Consider the following 20,892-nt stretch of genomic DNA (forward strand, 5'->3'; position numbering starts at 1 on the left):
GCACCTCAGTGTGCTCTCCAGGGGTACAGCTGATTCTCCCACCTCAAGTACAGCAAAAGGGCTCAACAAAGCCCCCATTGATCCCTTAGTATCAAGGAAAGATGAAGAAAATGAAGTCGAAGAGGGAGAAGCAGGGACAGACAAGAGTGAAGTCTAGGGCAGAAGAAACACAAAGGAATAAGAAAACACAAACCAAAAGAGATAGTTATTGTTGTGGCCAACTACTTGACAAGAGTCCACTTAAGGGCAGGAGGATTAATTTTGACTCACAGTTCGAAAGGATACAATTCATCACAGCAGCAAACATGGCGCTGGCATGTGAAGTCAAATCATATTGGCAGTCAGGAGTAGAGAGTGTTTGGAGCGGAAAGAGTTTGAGTTATAAATTATACAATACCCCCATATCAGTGACAGCGCACTACTTCCTTTAGCAAGGGTTCCCTTCTCAGGGTCTTCTAACCTCAGGGTTCCATTAGTAGAGCCCAAATTTTCAGACACATGAATCTCTGGAAGTACTATATGTTTGAGTCACAATAGATACAGATGTCAAGAAGCTGTGTCTGCACTGAATCACTCACCCCTTGATTTTCTGTGTCAGGAACATAGGAAGAACTTAGTGATCCTTCTGTGTCTGTCTTTGGACTCGCTTCCTGAAGACAGCATGGGGAGTCTATTGAAATTAAGGTCAACAGTTTCTCCAGGCATTTTTGTGTCAACTTGCTACCCAGATTCTCAAGAGTTACCCAGACTCTCACCCATCTTCCTAGGCTCTGTTAATCAAGTCTAAGCTTTTCCAAAAACTCCATGCTGAAAGCCTGGGTCACAGCAACTCTTGCTAGGAGCTGATTTAACAGGCTGCTCTCCCAAATGCCCGCTTAACCCTCAGGGTCAGTTCTGCCTATTAGCGTGTCTCCTGGTTGGTGGTGTTTGGGACCTGCAAGAGTCTGTTCTGGTATACTAGAGTGGGAACTGGCTTCCTGACTCAAACCTGGCTAGCTGATGCAGCTGTTTTTCTAAGAAGGGGGAGAGGGGAAGCCCACCAAAGATAATAAACAGAGTGTGTTCCTATTTAATGGTGCCTTTCAGTGGAAATTGGAGAAGCAGTAAAGCAGGCTGGGCCTCCCTGTATACCAGGGCTCGTTGGTCCTTCACTTCATAAATAAGGGCCCTGGGTGAGGTTATGGCTCATTGGGCTTTCTGCAGGAAAGAGTGAACACTAAAAGTGACCGATCTGACAGGGCACGGTGTTATCATAACACAGCCAGGCTTAAATTTAGCATGGAGGAAGTGTTGAGCCCCCAAGACCTCTGCTCTATAGTCAAAAGTGTTTCTTTATCCTGCCTTGCTTTTGCTGCTGTGGAGTGGTTAGGGATGTGGAGGTAGCCTTATGCCACTTACAGCTGGGGGCTGCACACAGCTTGTCAGCAGCATCAGCACTGGGAGCTTGTCATAAATGCAAATGAATGAACACTGCCTGGCCAATCAGAGCTTCAAGGGGTGGAGCCTTAAAAGCTATTTAAAATCCTTTCTGATGCCCCTTTTGGCAGCTCCCCTTTATAATCATAGATAATAATTTGCAGTATGTCCCCTGACTGCCGTATAGCTATTCTGAGATATCTAGGACTTGGGTTGAACTTTCTGATCATTTTGTGCTTCAATTTAAAAAAAAATCAGGCTAGGAAGATTAAAACAATATCTTTAAAACTATCAGAATAGTGCTTGGCACAGAGTAAGGGTTAGTGGTTACTTTATTAATTATTCTATAATAACCACCTAGCACCTGGGAAGACCCTGCGAAGTGGTATTAGGGAAAGAGAATTTGTTCTCTACCATTTGAGTATGCCTACGTCATCTTAGTGGGGACTTTGTAGTTTCACCCATAGCCATACCTAAAATCATTTGGATAGGGACAGGCAGCTTAGATATGAATTTCCTTCATTTCTGAAGGATGGTCTAGAGCCCTGAAAAACCTCAAAGTCTTTACCTCTGATATGCTAAGTTCTCTCTGCTCCTCCCAACCTTTCTTCCTTACAGGGCCCATGGGCCAGATGCGATGATCCTTGTGGATGGACAGCCACGCCAGGCCAAGGGGGAGCTAGGACTCTCCCAGATGCTCCACATCGCCAGTCAGATAGCCTCCGGCATGGTGTACTTGGCCTCCCAGCACTTTGTGCACCGGGACCTGGCCACCAGGAACTGCCTAGTTGGAGCCAACCTTCTAGTGAAGATTGGAGATTTTGGCATGTCCAGGGACGTCTACAGTACTGATTACTACAGGGTAAGGAGGTTTTCCCAGCTGCAGGACTCAGTTGCTGAGCTAGTGCCTTGCTTACATGTCTGTCATTGTCCATTTACCCTGTCACTATGGTGCAAATGTATGCACACGCATGCTCACCAGTGCACTCAACAGTTCTCTTTCAGCCACTCCTGCATCTTGGCATATCAGCTTATTATTATCATGGTAGGCCATTCTTCCTTCCTCTTTGACATTAGACTAAACTCTGTCTATACATCTCAATAATCTTCACATTATGTTCCTACTGTTTCACAGTTTATTCTTTATGCAAACAGAGTTGAATACATATAGCTGTATGTTCAAATGCACACCCAGATAGTCAGACTTGGTGCTATGTCAATATTCCAACCCATCCCCTAATCTAGACTCATTCACAACATGTTTTATTCTCTGGAATTTCCTCATGATCATATGAGGGCAATCTTGCTTCAAAAGGTAGCTCTTTATGGAAAGTAGAACCCAAGTACACTAGAAGTAGCTATTACATAATCCCTACTGGCTTTGGAAAAATGAGAAAGTGAGGCATTTTGTCTATTTCTGGCTTTGAATAAAGGATAATATTAGGCTTATTATGAGGAAGTTTTATTTGCATACTGTTATCTACCTCCTACTACAAGATCAAATTTTGCTTCCAGAATCATGGTTTACTCTCATTTTGAGGGAATCTCTTCATTGAGTTTTTCTGTGTTATATGACAAAGCTAAAGTTAAATGGCCATGAATATCACTTTTTCCAGAAAGAGAAGCATGGGTACAGCTTGATACCCCCAGACCCACAGATGGTTCATTGTCATTGGGACATACCTTTTTCTGCGATAAGGAAGATTTATGTTGCTTATACTGGGACTCACCTGTAATCTCAAGAGTTGGAAGGTTGCAGCAGGTGGATCTAGAGGTTAAGGCCAAGCTACACAGAAAGAAATCTCTACAAGGGAAAAAAATAAAAAGCAAAGAATTAAAATATGGAAGTCTTACTTTGAGCAGTTTGCCTAAGAGAAGGGTTTAGATTTGCGATATAGGAGACAGAAGGACAATATTGTGGAGCAGAGAGTGTATTTACTGGTGATATATGAACAAAATACCATAGACCATGGGCGGTGTGATAATACAAAACTATATCTCAACTTTCAAGAGGCCCATGCATATTCCATATCTGGTGAAGCTGTTAAATGGCCTTCTTGTTGTATCTTCCTTGGTAGAAGGGGCAAAAGATCTCCAAAGGTCCCTTTTGTGAGGTCACTAAATCTAATGAAGGTTAATGATTTAATGACCTCTAACAAATGTCTACTTCCAGACCTGCTCCTATGCCGTTACTTGCCATTCTCCTGCTATGAACTACATGTTTATTTTAGCTTGGGGACTAAGGAAACATAAACATTCAGTTCATAGCAAGAGAATAGGAGCCAGTTGTCTGGTCCAGGTAGGAAAGAAATGATCACATTGTAAACTATTATGATCCTGTTGGCCTGATCTTGGTAATCCAAGAGGATAGAAATTAGGTCTGGCAAGTATACACTTGTTTAAATGGTCCTGGTGACTTTGTGATGAAGGATTGATCAATCACTCAGATGCGACACTGATTACTCAAGGAACTCCACTTTAGTAACAGTACAGAGGGATTTTTTAGAAATGCCTTTACAGCTGCAAAGTGTCTTGTTCATGGTTCAACCAAAGGATGGCAAGTGGCATGCTATCATGAGCACACAGGAGGCAAAATAAACCAAATCAGGAGAAAGTGCCCTCAGCAAAATGGCCAGCCTTACCCACTCACCATACCAAGTATCTCCAGAAAAAGGAATGGGAACATGATGTAGCAAATCCACAGGCTGATGGTCAGGGAAGACCTGTTAGGATACACTGAAGCATAGTCTTTAGCATCTAGACCTTCTCCCCACCATGGTATGTGGGTCATAAAGCATAGCTGAAGTCTGCACCATTTAATTGCCTTCTACTCTGTATAATGGACTATTTTTTCGTGACTGGATGAACTCAGATCCATTGTAGGGATGATGAAAGTAAGGGAAGATTACTGCTTTTTGTTTGTTTGGATTTCTTTTTCTGGGCAGGGAAGATATTGAATTATACTTTGTTGGTCTCTCTGGACTCTACCAGGTTTTAGGAAAATATACCACACTAGAACATACAAGCTGATATCTGAATTTGCTGGTTTTTTTGGGGTGTGCTTAATATTTTCTTCTTTGATTTAAAGGTAATAAATAAATAAATAAATAAATAAATAAATATTAAGAAAGAGTACACTCCAGAAGGTGTACCTTTATTGTTGCCCTACCAGCCATTGACTTTACTCTTACACCTAGGAAAGTATCAAGGAATAAATCCATCTCATTTCTTTGGGTATCAGGACAGATTTGAGGAAGTGAGGTCAATGGAAATTGTCCACAGTCCAGGTATCTTGAATCCCATCTTCATGAGCTCTAAATCAGGCTGTTAGCTGAAACTAGCTACCTTGGAAATATATGTCTTTTGTTTCAAAGAAGTATGAAGTAGGAAAGGATAGCTATTTCAGTGAAATTCAACTCTGCCAGTAGGTAAACTACAGTGGCCACACTGAAAGACAGATTGTAAAATCTCTTTATACTTGTTTACCCCCATGCCTTGAGGTATGCTTAACCTCCCCCTCACACACACACATACACACACACACACACACTCCAAATCTTTTGAAAAATGAAAAACAGGAATATATATGCCTGAGGTCACAGAAATATCCTGAAAGTCTTATCCTCTTTGGAAGACATGATTGTTACTAAAGAATTCTTGGTCAGCTATGTTCACTCCCTAATGTTTAGCCATTATCAGCACCATGTGCTCAATGCTTCAAATCAATGTTCTTATTTTGAAAATTAGGACAGAAATATTTACTCAGCAGAGGTATGTTTATGTTAAGCAAGCAACTTAGCTTGTGTGAAGCGTCTGTAATGTAATACTTCTAGACAAACTATTGCTTTTACTGTCTCCTCAGCACTCCTTACACCCAAAGCAAGAACGCTCTGGAGATAGTCTCATTTCCAGATGTGATTCTTGGATCAGGAAGAGGAACTCCTGACCGCTGGAAAATAAACTAGGCTCATATAGCTGCCCCGAAGGAGGAGGGTTAAGATGATCACCTCGAGGAAAATTCCAGCCCAAGGTTTCAACTTCCATAGAAACAGTGGGTCATCGGCATTGCCCTTCTTCCTGGCTAGTGTTTGTATGCTCTTGCTTCCAGAGCATAGAGCTGTGCCTATATTTGAGAGATTTATGCAAGACTTTCTTGTTCAGTATACACTTGCTAAGGCTCCAAGGAATGTGGTAATTTGTCAGAGAGACAGAACACCATGAAGGATGCTATCTGTAACCCAGGTCAAATTTGCTTTGCTCTACTCTTCTTGATTACTAGGACCAAGAGCTTGCTGACTACTCAACGTGCTGACTAATGTAGATAAACACAGATAATTTAGGCGTTTGTGCGCATGCGCATGTGCATGTGCATTCCAGGTATGTCTGTGTTAATGCATGTGTCTGTCAGCCTGGGCTTGCTTGCTCTGTGAAGATTCTAGAATTCACACAGGAGGTCAGGATTAGAAATAAAGATAAGATCCACCTTATATTTTTTCCTTTTCCTTTTTAATTTCTTAAAACAAAGAGGCGCCATCTGGCTCAAGCATAAGTGGTATGCAAATGATTTACAGAGGTGAACTGCCAAATTTCCTGTTACACATTTAGATTGAGAAAAAAACAAACATGCCCACACCAAAGCAGTGGAGCAATTTCTTGTCTCCTTACAATGGGCTGGAAGGAAGCCACCTTTTCTTCCTGTGGCTCATTGATGCTTCCAAGAGCACCTGTAAATGGGCTTTGACAAAGGTGGTTTAGTAGACACTATGATTACTTTCTTAGATCTTCAGAGAACTCAAGGATAATGATGATCTGATTTATAGTTAAATAAAATTTCAGACATCCCAAAGAGGAGCAGTTTGAGACTCCAGAGTAGACATATTTTCTGGTGTGTCCATTGGTGAAGAGGGTAGTTCATTGAGATCTGGAAAGGGCAGGACTAGAGGGGATAGATTCTGTGATCCACAAAACCCAAATGAATTGACTTTGCTGTCCCTCATGCATGGCACTTGGCAGAACTAACAGAATTATCAGTGTAGGAAAATAGTGTGTGTGTGTGTGTGTGTGTGTGTGTGTGTGTGTGTGTGTGTTTCAGGTTAAGCAGGAAATGGATTAGACCAGGCCAGAAGCCCATAGACAGATACCCACCAGATACCCACTACTGATAAGCGATCCTTTGGTCATCATGATCAAACCTTTTCTAAACAAGTAGATGGATTGCCTGGGGAAAATGTCCTGTAGAAACAAGCGAGAAGTGATCTGGGTTGCCTGAGTCTAGGGTGTGTACTTTAGGTTAGAAGTGGGATTCTAACCATAAAGTAGGTCTGATGACTGGCAATGGGTCACTGGGCTCCAAGATGAGAATTCTGGGACCAAGTTCTTAGCAACTCTTGAAGAGTTTAAGAAAAGCAGTCTATATGACATGGCATAGAATAGTTCATTCTATGGTGTCACAGTAGTCCTCACAATGATGAAAATAATGGGGGTCCATTCCACATGAAGACACCAGTCACTACTGGGGATGCCAAAAGGTGTATGCTGACAGGAGCCTTATATAGCTGTCTCCTGAGAGGCTCTGCCAGAGCCTGAAAAATACAGAGGCAGATGCTGTCAGCCAACCATTGGACCGAGAACAGGGTTCCTAATGGAGGAGTTAGAGAAAGGACTGAAGTAGCTGAGGGGGTTTGCAAACCCATAGGAAGAACAACAATATCAACCAACTAGACCTCCCAGAGCTCCCAGGAGCTAAACCACCAACCAAAGAGTATACATGGAAGGACCCATGGCTCCAGCTGCATATGTAGCAGAGAATGGGCCTTGTCAGGCATTAATGGGAGGAGACATCCTTGGTCCTGGGAAGGCTTGATGCCCCAGTGTAGGGGAATGCCCAGGTAGGGAGGCAGGAGGGAGTGGCTGGGTGGCTGGGTGAGCACCTTCATGGAGGTAAGGAGTGGAGGGATGGGATGGGAGATTTCCAGAGGAGAAACTGGGAAAGGGGAAAACATTTGAAATGTAAATAAAGAAAATATTCAGTAAAAGAAAAGAGAAAATAATAGACTCTTAGATTTGAAATATATATATTTCAAATATGTTTTTTATGTATATAAAACTTTGCCTTAGTCATACTAAGCACTTGAGCCTTTTGAAGCCAGCTGGAATAAAAGAGGGACATAGAATAATGTTACTAATGAGGATGGACTAAACATGTGGTCATTACTTCCCTTCTTAATAGAATGAAATTTATAAAAGGCACACACATATCTTAGGATGATAAAACAGCTTAATAAACATTAATCACTGTTACCATTATTAGAACTAACATACAAAAGCTTTCTCTAGTCTGGACAAAAAAAATTGCAAAGGTCTTACCTAATACAGGTTGAATCACTACAACAAATAAGTGGGAAATACACAATAGTCCAACACAAATCGAAGCTCATTTTCAGGACATGTGGCAGTATTTATGGGTGAATCTACTGGAGGTGTAACATGCTCTTTGCCTTACTGACCCTAAGCACTTGAGTCTTTTATAGCCAGTTGGAATAGAAGAGGGACATCTAATGTTAATTATGATAGACTTGGCGTGGAGCCATCATCTCCCTTCTTAATAGAAAAAAATATATGTATATGTATAAGGGAAGCTGAGAGATGAAGTATAACAGTGTCTCAAATGGAAAAGAAGATTCTGGTGGGTAACCAACCATCTCAAGAGAGAAGAAAAGGCAATATCTCTTCTAACATTCTATTCCAACAGGACATTCATACAAGGAAAGAGAAAACAAGATATTCTTCTATCGCTCCTTTACTCAGAATGCAAACTTCTGGTGCTCTCTGGAATTTCCAAGCCATGGTGGACTTGGTCCACTGCCACAGAGGTGCTTCACTTCACTACCCTGGAGAGCAAAAGGGTAAATTCACAGTGAACCACATCTTAAGGAACAGAAGGGAAAAGGAAGGATGTTTGACATCAACAGGACTCTCCGTTTATAAAAGTACATTTAGGACTAGAGATATGGTTCAGCAGTTCAGAGCACTGGGTCTTCTGCCAGAGAACTCAGCTTCAATTTCTAGCACCCACATGGCTCCTCATGTGGTCCATACCTCCTGTTTCCAGGATCTGATGGCTTCCCCCTGGCTTCTACACACACAACACACACAAGCAATGCACAGATGTACATACAGGCAAAGCATTATATAAAAATAAAAAACAATGTTTAAAAGAAAAGAAAACACATGAAGGAGAGAAACGGAAGAAAGACTGTAGAAGCTTGGCTTACAAACCTATGGCAATTAAGGAAGACACCAGAATGTGCTTCAAATTTTAACTGATCTCCATACCCACACTACCAAATCTGCCTACTGTAGGGGTAGGTCCTTCACGAAACTCAGGGAGAGTCACAGGTTTAGGGTTCACACATGGATTTGAGTGATTCTACAACATCCTGAAATTATGAGAGTGGTTCTCATGGGTTTTTCATTTGATTTCATCATCTGTGGAGTCAGAGTTTTCCAGAGAATCCTAAAGGAGTTTATGACCCACACAGATTACTCTATTGTGTTACCAGAGAAAAAGGAGTGCAGGGCTACTCCGACTTGAGGGCTGGGGAGGGAAGTCATGATGTTATTGTAATTGAGACCTGAGGTTAGAACAGGGTCTACTTGACCAGAATGTTCTTTCCAGTTTTATAAACAGTGAGAATGGTGGCTGATTCTGAGTCACCTGAGGTAAAAGCCAAAACACTCTCTGTGTCTTGATTATGTGTTTTGTATTATCAATTGGAAAGAGGTCCTTTGATGAGAGTCAAGTGGCTAACAGGGTGCTGAGCAGAGCCAGCAGTCTATGAAATGACTTGGTATTTGCTTTTACCTTTAAAATCTAGTGATGTCAATTAAAGTCAACTGACTTTCATAATCACAGGTTGACATCATGTTCCTTGCTCAATGTTGGTATTTTGGGAGGCCCATCTAGCAACAGACACTCTTTCTTCTCTACTGCACTGGTTATGTGTTCTGAAGAGGAGTGTGGATGAATTCTAATGAGTGCATGGATAACAAGCTGTTGTTGAAGTCGGTCTTACTGTGTAGTCACAATGGGTTTTCTCACATGGATTCTCATATTAAGCATCTCAGTCCTACCCAGCAACCTGGAAAAATGGAAAGCCTTACCCATCAGAGGCAGAAATTGTGCTTCCTAGTTTATTTTCTGATGGGAGCTGGTCCTCCTCATAAGGAGCAATCTCAAGTTTGGTCTTGACCAATCACATAAGTTGATCCTCTAGAGGTAGAAATAAGGTTGGGAGCTGCTGGGGTTGGACGATTACTCAATCCATGCCATTTTAGTTGGAAACCTAACAGAGTGAGGGAGCCATTCTTCATCACCTGGTATGTCAAGCAAGACTATGGATATCAGACTGATAATCAGTAGAAAAAGTATTGGCAGCTGTTCAGACAGGTCCTTGAGGGATACTGATTTCATTAGAAGGGATTTGTCACTGGCTTTAGGCATTGGGTTCTTCTGAAATGACCCCGGAAATCAAGGAAGGAAAAAGACACTGACAGTCAAAAGATGAACCCCTCACAAGTCTTTCTAGTGATCAGACCCTTTGATGAGCCTCATTGTGCTTTGACTGCTTTGAATCCATTCTGTTCCTATGTATACAGAGCAAAACAGTGAAGATTTGTGGCCCATTCTAGCCTGTTTATTAGGGATAATTCTAGACTTCTTTAGGGAAGTTACAAAGATGGTAGACTTATCATTAGTCCTCCATCTAGTTTCCCTACTTCAGAACCATGACACCTTTGTCAAAATAAGAATTTACAATGGCAAGCACTGTTTATTCAACTTCAGAATGTTTGGAATTTTTTTTCAGTTTTCTACTGTCATTCTTACAATCCCAGGATCCCAAGATACCACATTCATGCAACTAATTCTTTAACAACAGTGGTACTGCTGGTGTACCTGTATTGGGGCTCAGGACCCATCAAATGAACCAGCTCTCTTGCAATGCAAAGGTGTAGGGTTACTAAGAAACCCTAAACCCTATGTTGAGGGTAACTATGCTGTGACTCCAACTTTCACCAAGAATTCCTTTGAAATTATTCAGTTCTGAATAACCTAGAAGTCATATGTGGACCAAATGTTAGTTAATTTTCTCTGGCTAGGTTTGGAATAGAAGGCAAGAGGAAGGTAGGGGACCTCCTTAGATCCCACAGTGCCTGGATTGTTTCCACATCTGTTCATTTCTTCAGTTCTCATATAGGGTATATAGCTCATTAGAAGACATGACACAGAGTGGACTTCTCTGTAGACAGGTGCTGTAATATAGTTACTTGAGTGAATTTAGAGAAGCAACTTAAATGCTAATACCTATTAATCTGTGCAAAGCTGCCAAGAGAAAGGAACACAAAGGAGGGGATCAGTAGCTAATTATAGTAGGAATTGCAACCTCTCTTCCTCAATTAAAGTTAGTGGATCTGCACCCTCATTATCTATAAAATAACAGACATTGTAGAAATATAGACATCTAGTGAAGGATGGGAGTGTTATTTAGAACTTGTTGGGATCAGTGACTGCTCTGTGTCTATCAAGACATCACATTTATCTGTAAAATGTCGAGCTTGATCTGTGGTTCTATATTTTTTGTCATCTTTTGTCTTCTGTGGGGATAAATTCTTCATATGATCGTAAGAGAGAAAGAGACTGAATTTCTGTCCAATAGGTGAGAGGCACAGACAAAAGGATAAGAAAAATCCAGTTACTTTATCTTCTACTATTGCTTTGACTCTGTTCAAACATGTTTGTTTTCCCAGCCTCTTTTCCTCTTCCTAGAAAAGGAATTAGAAAACTACTTTGATTTTGGATATAGGTCTTTTTTGTAACTACTAGATCTAGTTGGTGCCCAAGGTTTAGTTTTGGGTGTGCTCTGCTCTTTGGAACATCTAAGATAGGCTAGCAGGGTAAAGGATTGGCTACAGAATATTTTCCAGGAATTGGGGTTACCTAAATCTTTCTTGGATCTATATACCCTGACACTGTCTTCCTTCCTAGAAAATTCTTTACTTCATTTCAATCTAGTAGAATAGCGTGGGTAGCTATTGCAGCCCAAGCACTCTATAAAAGGCAAAAGTGGTTATAAGAAAGGCTTTGTTTTTTTATACCTTGGGATACTGTGATATAAAGAGGCATGATGGCCAGGAAGTTAAACTGCAAACAAGTGGACTCTAACAGTGAGGAACTTGTTTAGGACATTTGCTTCTCAGTGGCCTAAAGAATACGGTCTTAGGGAGAATTCTTCAATCTTTGATTATGGGCACTTTATACCCATTGACTACTGTGTGGCTAGAAACCCAGATTTCGTCACTGTGTTGACTACTGATGTGGAACAAATCTCTTTCTTGCATAAGCTCAAAGATGATTATAAAGTACCAATCTCCTGTCTTTCTCTCCATCACCTGGACTTTATCACCTTAATCTCACAAGTGTGGTCTATCCAAATACCAACTTTTTTTCACTGAACGCATGCTTGGCTGAGACTCTGCGGGTTTACTGAAGACTCCTCCTGGTGCAGGAATAAAGGTCTAGGACCCAGTTCAGTCATTAAGTCATGTTGGAGACATCATTTTTTTTTAGTATCCTCAACTGTCAGGTCATAGAGTTGAATGAGGCTTTGTTTTTCAGTATTTTTTCATATCAGTAAATCTTTCCCTCCAAATAGAACTCAGTAACACAGATATGCAGACAGATAAACAGACACATGGGACATTAGGAATCTGTCTTCTTTGATAGGAGGAGTTGATGAACAGTCTTTGGCAGTCATATTGAGTTAGAAGTACTGGTCCAGACAAGGGACCATGAGACTCTGTACTGCAAGTAGCAGAAGAGAATTAAAGGTACCACCAGAATATCACTGGGACTCAGAGAGGGGAACTGAAGGCCGCAGCTGAAGACTCAAAGTCATTGCCATGTTGGACCTTAGAAGCGAGTAACTATAGTTGTGGGTTAGCATACATTTTGAAAAGTGCATTTTTTAGGCCACCCAGTCCATTCTATGTTCTAAGGATTTTAGAAATAAATGAGAAATGCCAGCTCCTTCAACTTGAAAGAAGCACACCTCAAGTGGGACCCTTAAATGTCACCTCTGTCACCCTCATGGCCCCAGGCAGGCTGGCATCAGCATCATCCCAGGCAGATAGCTTGTTGGCTTTCCTCCAGGGCTGATGAGATTCCTTTCTCAGGTTTCCTCACTTATCCATTCCAGCTGTGGCAAAGGATGTGATAACCAGGGAGCACTCTGAGTCTTTTTAATTCTTAACACTCTTTAGAAGTGTGACTGCCATTCTTAATCATCTCTATCCAGAATTCTACATGTTTCAAGGCAAGCCTATCTATCTAGCCTATCTATCTTCTGGCTCCAGTGCAGAAAACTGACATATACTATAAAATAATATTATAACTACTCAGAAAAACTAAGAAGATTAGGGTAATCAAAACGACTGTGCATTTCACATAGGTAACTGGTTATATTTTGTTTATCTTGACTGACAAGAGAACCAGTGGAGTGAAACCTGTGCCCCTGCTTGGCCCTGCTGAAAACGATGTTCTGAGAGCAGTTTTCCAGTGATCTTGATGCAGTCTCATCTCTCTGAGAGGTTGAAACCTGGTTGTTCTCTCCCATCAAGGAAGGTGGTGCGTGAGTGGGATGGACATTAATATTGCTTGCCTGTCTCCATGGGGACAAGACAGGGAAGAGGCTCTAGGAGAAAATTCCAAGAACAGGAGGGATGTTTTATTGAAGCCAATTATGAGGGGAAGCAGGCTGCAGGAGGCCATGGAGTGTGGTGAAGAGTTCCTAGTTTCTCTCCCCAGGGTGGTGATAGATGTAACAAGACAGCCACCATTTTCCTTCTGAAGTGCAAAAAGCCTTTTGTTTACTGAGACCAACTGAATATATAACATACAAAAAAAAACCCACATAAATTTCCATACAAATATCTTCCCTACGAGCTGTAATTAAGATATTTGCATGTAAAGAGAACAGTGTATTCCCTTGACTTCCTCCTGGTAGGGAATTGTGTTTCTCTCATAATCCACATATCTCAAGAATATGCGAGTTGTCTGACAAAACAAGATGACGTAGAGGAGGAGCTGGAGAACAGAGGATCTGGTCAATGCAGCAACTTGGTCCTCCCCTCCTCCTCCTCTGTATCCCCAGAGTTAGCCTACCACATAGGACCAAACCAGAGGTAGGGAGATCTGTTGCTTAAGGAAAGGCGAGCTGAGTGCTCACCAAATCCTAAGTCAGGCTATATTCATTTGAATCTTCAAGCTCCTGCTTAGAGCTATTCAACCTCAGGGAACGCACTTAAATTCTCTAAGCCTCAGATCCCTTATCCGAGAAAGGAAAAAAAAAAAGGAGCATGAGGGAGAACAATTTCTTCTTTTGTGTGGATTAAATAAGATAATGTATGCAAATTGCCTGGTACCTATTAGGCACTCAATAGATGGGTATTATCATTCCATGTAAGTGAATAAGGGAGAAATTATATATAAGAAATTTTAAATAAGTTACATGCCAAAGTATTTCCTATGATAAGTCTTTGGTGCCGGATCCTGAAATTAAAGGAGAGAAGAGTCTACTTAAGAGAACTCTGAGAGATAGAAAACAAAGTCACTCACCATGCCATCTCCTTCCTGTTCAAGCTAGTCTGCTGGAAGCCAAGGAGAAAGGGGAAGCATATCAATCATCGAGGGACTTCCTCATTTTGAAAGTTTTAACCTCAACCAAGTACTCTTTGCCAATGAAACCTTGAGCTTTTCAGAAACAGAGCTGCACTCTTCAGGCTTCCTGCCCTGTCAGTCTATTTCTTGACTATTTCAATGTTGTGTGTGCTCTGGTACCTTGAGAAAAGAGCTGAAGCTAACTGAGGTCTCACCTACTTTTCTCTTCCCCTTTGTGATTATTCTTCTGCTCCTTTTCATATCCTGAGGTCATAGATATTGAAGATCCTTTGTACTGTGTTGGTTGGGTATAATTGCTTTTACTCCTATGCTCCCACTGAAGATCCTACCTAAAGGCAGTGTTGATACCCTGATAAATAGTGGCACAGGATTAGTGAATGTGTTGAGTAGGAATGAGTGGTATTCCATCTCTCTTAACTCTGACAACCACCATGACACCTTGTCTACATCTTCTCCTCAACTGATTGACTTGCTTCAGCCTCTACAATCCGGTTGGGTTTTAAATCTTTGTATTTAGTCATTTTTTCCAGTGTCTCAATCGTCAGCTTCCTAATATATATGTATGTATATATGTATGTATGTATGTATGTATGTATGCATGCATATATGTATGTATATATTTAGATATATATTCATATATATGTCCAATTTGTCTTCTGGAAGACCAAGGAGAAAGAGGAAGCATATCAGTCACTAAGGGGCTTCCTCATTGTGAAGTAATTGTTGGCTTTAATAAACAACTATTTGCAAATGAAACTTTGAGCTTTTCAGAAACAGAGTTATGTATGTATGTATGTATGTATGTGTATATATGTACATACATATATATACGTATATATAATAGATTCATGTTCTTGAGTCATTCTGTGCTATATCTCTCTGAGAATATTCCTTTGAATACAAAGGAACTTAATACCATTCATGGCAGAGGTTTTCCCACAAGTGCTTAATAAAATGCTTAATTTTATTGATTACATACTAACACATGAGAGGTCTTTATGGTAAGTAATAATGTTCCTACTACCTTAAGTCTTACTAAAGTAGACTCCATGGGCCTCTGCTTGACAATGGTCAGTGTGTGGGAATGTATATCTGGAAGATGCACTAGTGTCTTAATGAAGAATCAGTTGTTGCATTCATTTTCCCCACTAGTGGCTCAAACATTTGCTTTTGAGTGAAGAGGATTGAATGAATATATCACAATGATTGAAATGTATGAAACTAGATTTAGTAAGAGGAACAATTCTTTTGCATATATACCCACCTTTTCGAAGGCCATATAAATGAAGCATTCACATTTAGTAAGACAGTCTACATGAGAAATAAGCCAATATTGAGGAGAAACACATTTTCATCTATGCTAATCTTAAAGAGGTTTTATTTAGTTTCCAATAATTGGGAGTTAGTTTATTACTATACCCTCCAATGTTTTCTGTGACAATGAATGAACTTCATACTTGAAGTATATGAGCTTCTTGGTTGCTTGTAAATTTAATTCCCTCAATGGCACATAGCATATGCTTAAAGTGTGGCCAGCATATCTCAGGTAACAGCTCTGTGGGACTGGTGGTGATTTCCCTGAGTGATGTGATGGACTATATCTAGGGTGGGAAAAGGGAATGTAATGATATTTACCATGGATTTGAAAAGGAATTGGTTGCATCTGTCTCCTGTTCTTCTCAGGGTTGGCATGCGTTATTCCAGTTTATGCTTTTGATTTGGAGATTTTTCTTTACCCTTTAAGGCATGCTCTAGTCATAGCTTCTCCCAAGTGGAGGGACTCCAATACAGCATGGGTTTGAACTTATTGAGTGTTTTTGTACTGAAAGAACATGTACAGGGCATGGGGTTTACTAGATGGACATGCACAACTGGGCTTCACTTAGTTTATTTGTTCAAATCTTTAGATGAAACTAATATCTTAGTGTCCTAAATTATCTTTAGTTAGCAGTTGTTTGCAGATTAATACATTCATACAACAAAAGATATTTGCTTCTGGGTAGATTTGATACCCTGTTACATTCCTTCCTGCCAAGGTTTTAGCAGTTCAGTCACATGTCTTTCTGCCAGCTCAGTGCCACCAAGTCTATGCCAATCTGTACCAGGGTACCAGAACTATTTTAGGCTATACTTCTTCTTCTTCTTCTTCTTCTTCTTCTTCTTCTTCTTCTTCTTCTTCTTCTTCTTCTTCTTCTTCTTCTTCTTCTTCTTCTTCTTCTTCTTCCTCCTCCTTCTTCTTCTTCCTCCTCCTCATTATTATTATTATTATTATTATTATTATTATTATTATTATTATTATTATTTGCAAAATTGAGAGGTCAAACACTTGGGTTCTGTGCTAGAATGTTCCTCCCCATACAATCAACTTGTCAATAATCTTTGGGCATTGTCACTGGATTGAACTGTTTCCTTACATACACGAACCACTTTCTACGTAATTATTTCTATAAAAACCTTTGATAAATTCTTGCTGAAATTTGAGCAAATGATCTGAAATGGCAAACCTGTAGAATCCTGACTTGAAATTAAGTTAGAAGTCATCTTGTCAAATCTTCTTGACAGATGAGTTGACAAGGACACTGGGAGAGAGAAAGGGGAAAGGTGGGAGGGAGGAATGGGAGATGAATTGTCAAGTGTGTGTATTTAATTATTAGGAGCAGAATCATGATAAAAATATTGTCCTTTCTTGGAGATCTGAGGTTCACCTCTGATTTCCATTTTACTTTGTTATGTTCACTAGCTGTTAGGAGTATCCCACTTTACATATCACAAATATGTAAACTGAGGTTCAGAGATTAATTGGCAATCCTCATGTTGGTTGACTGTTCTGTTTCATATAAAGGTTGCTTTGAAGAGGTGAGAGGTTAGCTATAAATATAATTTTTAAAAGGCCATATCAGTATGGTAAGGTGACCATGAGATAAGTTAGAGTTCCAATGTCGAAATATAGTTATATATTAATCCAATCCTATATGGTTCTTATTCTAATAGAGTTTTGTGGCAAAACTATTTCAAGTAATGGAGATGAACATTGGGTGTGACTCAGAGATGGTTATAGTGGCGAACAAGGAAACCTTAATTTAGGGGACTTGGGGTTCCCACTGCACTTGTTGAATGAGCAATAGCAAGAGAATTGATCCAAGTGGGGTCCAAAGATGGTAATACAGATCAAATGAAACTCAATGGCGAGTTAAAGATGCTAGAAGTAAAGCAGGGGCTGATCACATTCAGGGAATGCTGCCTTAATATCCATACGTGTTTTGTAGGTAGGGATTATTTTAGTATATGTTTATTGTGAAAATACATACTCAAGAGTGCCTGATTACAAATTTTGGTCATTAAAGCTTGAGATGGCATCAATGGTAATGCCTTATTTCATTAAATTTATATACCTTGTGCCCAACATTTCATATATACATATGTATATATATACATATATATGTAAATTTTATAAATGTTCATTAACTGAAATACAGTAGAAGATAGACATACTTATTAGTGAATGAAGTTCATGAGGATTTGCAGCTTTAGTGCTGGAGATACTAAGGCTAGTATCAGTGGGGTGGTCCTTTTTTATTTTGGTGTGATGAATGGTTTCTGCTTCATTTTTTAAAAATAATTTATTTTTTATTCATTTTATATCCCGATCATAGGCCCCCTCCATCCTCTTCTCCAAGTCCCACCCTTATGAAGTGTCCTTCCCCCATTATCCCCTCCTATTCTCCTCAAAGAAGGGGAATTTCCCCCTTTGGTACCAGACCCTAGTCCCTGGGACATCTAGTCCCTGCAGGACTAAGCCCAACTACTACCTCATTTTCTTTTTAAACCAACAGTATAGGTAGGATTAGCAAACTCTAGAGCAGTTTCAGACTTGAGGATGGTGAAGCTCAGTTCTGTAGGCTTTATGTGAAAATAGAAGATTCTGGGTTATAGGGCAGTAGATTTTTTGTCCCCCACAGATTTTCTAGAAAAATCTGCACACATATATTTTTGAAGTACAAGGGCTGCCATGCATTGAATGTGAGGTTGCAGTTGGTGACCACAGAGTTTTGCCTTCTTCCAAGTACAAGATGCTAAGAACATGTCTACAATAGAGATTCCTGAGAGGAAGCACTGCAATGTAAGGATTCATTGTACATGAGCAAAGAACTGTCTAGTGCTTGTTTCTATGATGCTGAGACATGTTAGAGTAAATCCATCTTCTAACTCATAGTTTTGCATGAGTTCCCCAGATTATGTCTCCTCAGACACTTCTTTAATCATCTTTCTCTGTAACTAGCCCTATTCTACTCCAAACCTTTGTCTCTCATTCTACCCTAAGAATTTGTCATCTCTTTTACATTAAAGAAAATGTTTTGCTTAACCTTTCTATCTCTATCAACTTCCATTCATCTTCACTAGTACTGAAGTAGGTAGTTTTGTCCTTTATTTTCATTTGAGGGGTTTTTGGTTTTACCATCCCACTGAATATGACTTTGGAGGGTCAATACGAACCTCATAATGCCCATATTTGAATGTATTTTCTCAAGGGTAATCCTTTATGAACTGTATTTTGAATGTTATTGTTAAAACTATCCTATTTCTAGTCCCTTCCATACTCCCCACACCCACTCTGCATCATATTCCCATTTAATGCCTGGGTGATGGCTTACTTTTTAATGTTTCCCTCATTTTGGCAGTCCTTTGTCTCTTTCATGGGGTGCGTGTGTGTGTGAGGTTTTTTTTTTTTTCTTCAAAATTCTGAAGTAGTTGAGAGCCAACAACTTTTCATGGTTAGAATCCTGTTTAGCTTTTATGCCTCTGTTTCTTTTCTCTGTGATTAAGACATCTATAAGCTTCCTCTGGAGGGTTCATTGGAGATTAAAGCTTTGCTTTTTGGAAATAAACTCACCACAGCCTCAGTACCACCTCCTCAGACAGTGCCGTGGAGTAGCCTATTAGTGTACATGGAAGCTCTCATGGAAGGTCCTTTAAGAGGAATCTTATTGAACACGCCTTCGCCAGCTTCCTGCTATGTCTAGCTTCCTAGCATCTCAAGGTCACTTGTTCTTTGCAGGAACCCACCCCAGTTAGTCTGACCATTCTGATCCTTGAGTGAATCCTCATTTCTCTAAGATAGCAGTCTGTGCTCTGTGGCCTTCTTCCTGACTTTGCCACAAAAGCCCTATAATTCCATCTAGCCCAGCCAGCTTGAATCCTGGTTCACATGACAGTACATTCCTTTCCAAATGTTCTCTCTAGTTCTGGAGAAGGCTGCATGAACAAAGTGCTACAACTCACAGAGCTTCCACAACAGAACTTATTTTCTCACAGGTTGGAGGCTAGAGTTTCAAATCAAGGCATAGGCAGCTTTGACTCTTTCTCAGGCCTTCCACCTTGCCTTGTAGATGTTCACCTTCCAATGTCCTCACAAGACCCTCCCTCTATAAGTATCTGTGTCCAAATTGCTACTCATTTAAAGATATCAGTCATAGATTAATGTCCAACATAATGACTTATAAAGCCCTTATATATGATATTGATACAATCTAGGATACTAGGAGTTAGTATTCCAACATATTAAATTTGTGTGTGGGACAAATTCAGCCCATAATACCTTCTCTGCCAAACTGCCCATCTGTCCATTTTTTTCATCCTCCTTGTTATTTCTTGCTGTCTATCTCACAATGTCATTAAAACCCACCAAGTTCATTTTATTGCCTCCATAGGATGGGTTTCTCAGCCTTACCCTATAGATTTGTACTCATGGACTTGCTGCTTCATAAACATGTTCCAACAACCAGCTTCATCCTTATGGGGTTGCTTTCCCTTTGGCTCCACAGAGAATTAGGCTGTGTGTATCTCTTGCTCTTTTTTACAGAGTTCTTGACCCAGAGGTACTGAAGAAAGGTCAATGCCACATTACTGTGAATCCTTTTTTACAAATAGCTTAACTTAGTCCTGTCCTCCAACTTTTAGAGAAAGGTGTCAAGGGAACTGGATTTCCCAGGGGATGATAAAGATTCAAATACAGATTTTGCTATCAGTGGAAGGAGGCAGAGGGTACCTGTGTCCATGTAGATGACACCAATGCACATGGTGCATAACTAGCTGACTTATTAATCTACTTTCCAAATAGGAAAAGCAGGAAAAGAAAGGGGAAAAAAAGATTCTCGAGCTCTGGGAATATTAGTGATTTCACAAGTTTTCTGCTAATACAAGAAGGATAAATACTCCTTCAGGAGCTTTGGACAAAATTCCTTTTCTTCAACCTAAAGTGTTAAGAATATCAAATAAAATGTACTTCCTTCTAGAGTGGTAATGGTTGGGACACTAATCCTATAGAAAGGAGAATTGACTCATAGGCAGAAAGTCTGTTGAGCTTTGGTGGTCCTCAAAGACAGACAGTTGAGTGGTATGGACTACAGATAGGGCTATGGTGGTATGGCATTTAGGTTGTGCATGAATCATTCTTAGTCTCCTAAGCGTAGGCAAACTTCCTTCCTAGGAGTGTAAGATAGGACATTGGAGGCTGTGCTCAAGAGAGACATCTATTTCATTAAAGTCAGGCCTGCTTCCCTTCTCTCCCCCATCCCTCTTTTTTCTTCCCTCTTCCTTCATCCCTTTTCTTCTCTCTCCTCTTCTTCCCTGCTCTCTTCCTCATTCACTGTCAGGAAGGGCCATACCAGAAGGGCCCATTCAGCGTGTCGTGGCAGCAACAGAGGCTAGCAGCATCAGCAGCTTCCACAGTGAGTCTGGAT

The 20,892-nt window shown here is 40.4% G+C and overlaps 1 protein-coding gene across 3 annotated transcripts in view; it reads left to right on the plus strand.

Annotated features, from left to right (window-relative positions):
• Positions 1–20,892, plus strand: part of Ntrk3 (neurotrophic receptor tyrosine kinase 3) — a 369,825-nt gene that overhangs the window by 312,539 nt on the left and 36,394 nt on the right. For 2 of the 3 annotated variants that reach the window (XM_032893400.1, XM_032893401.1), the window contains exon 15: positions 2,035–2,278. In XM_032893400.1, coding sequence (XP_032749291.1) covers positions 2,035–2,278 — 244 coding nt within the window. Of the gene's footprint in view, positions 1–2,034; positions 2,279–20,805; positions 20,881–20,892 lie in introns of all 3 variants that reach the window. The other variant, XM_032893399.1, reaches the window with a different exon arrangement.

The sequence above is a fragment of the Rattus rattus genome, chromosome 2, assembly GCF_011064425.1.
Source record: "Rattus rattus isolate New Zealand chromosome 2, Rrattus_CSIRO_v1, whole genome shotgun sequence".
Classification (NCBI taxonomy): domain Eukaryota; kingdom Metazoa; phylum Chordata; class Mammalia; order Rodentia; family Muridae; genus Rattus; species Rattus rattus.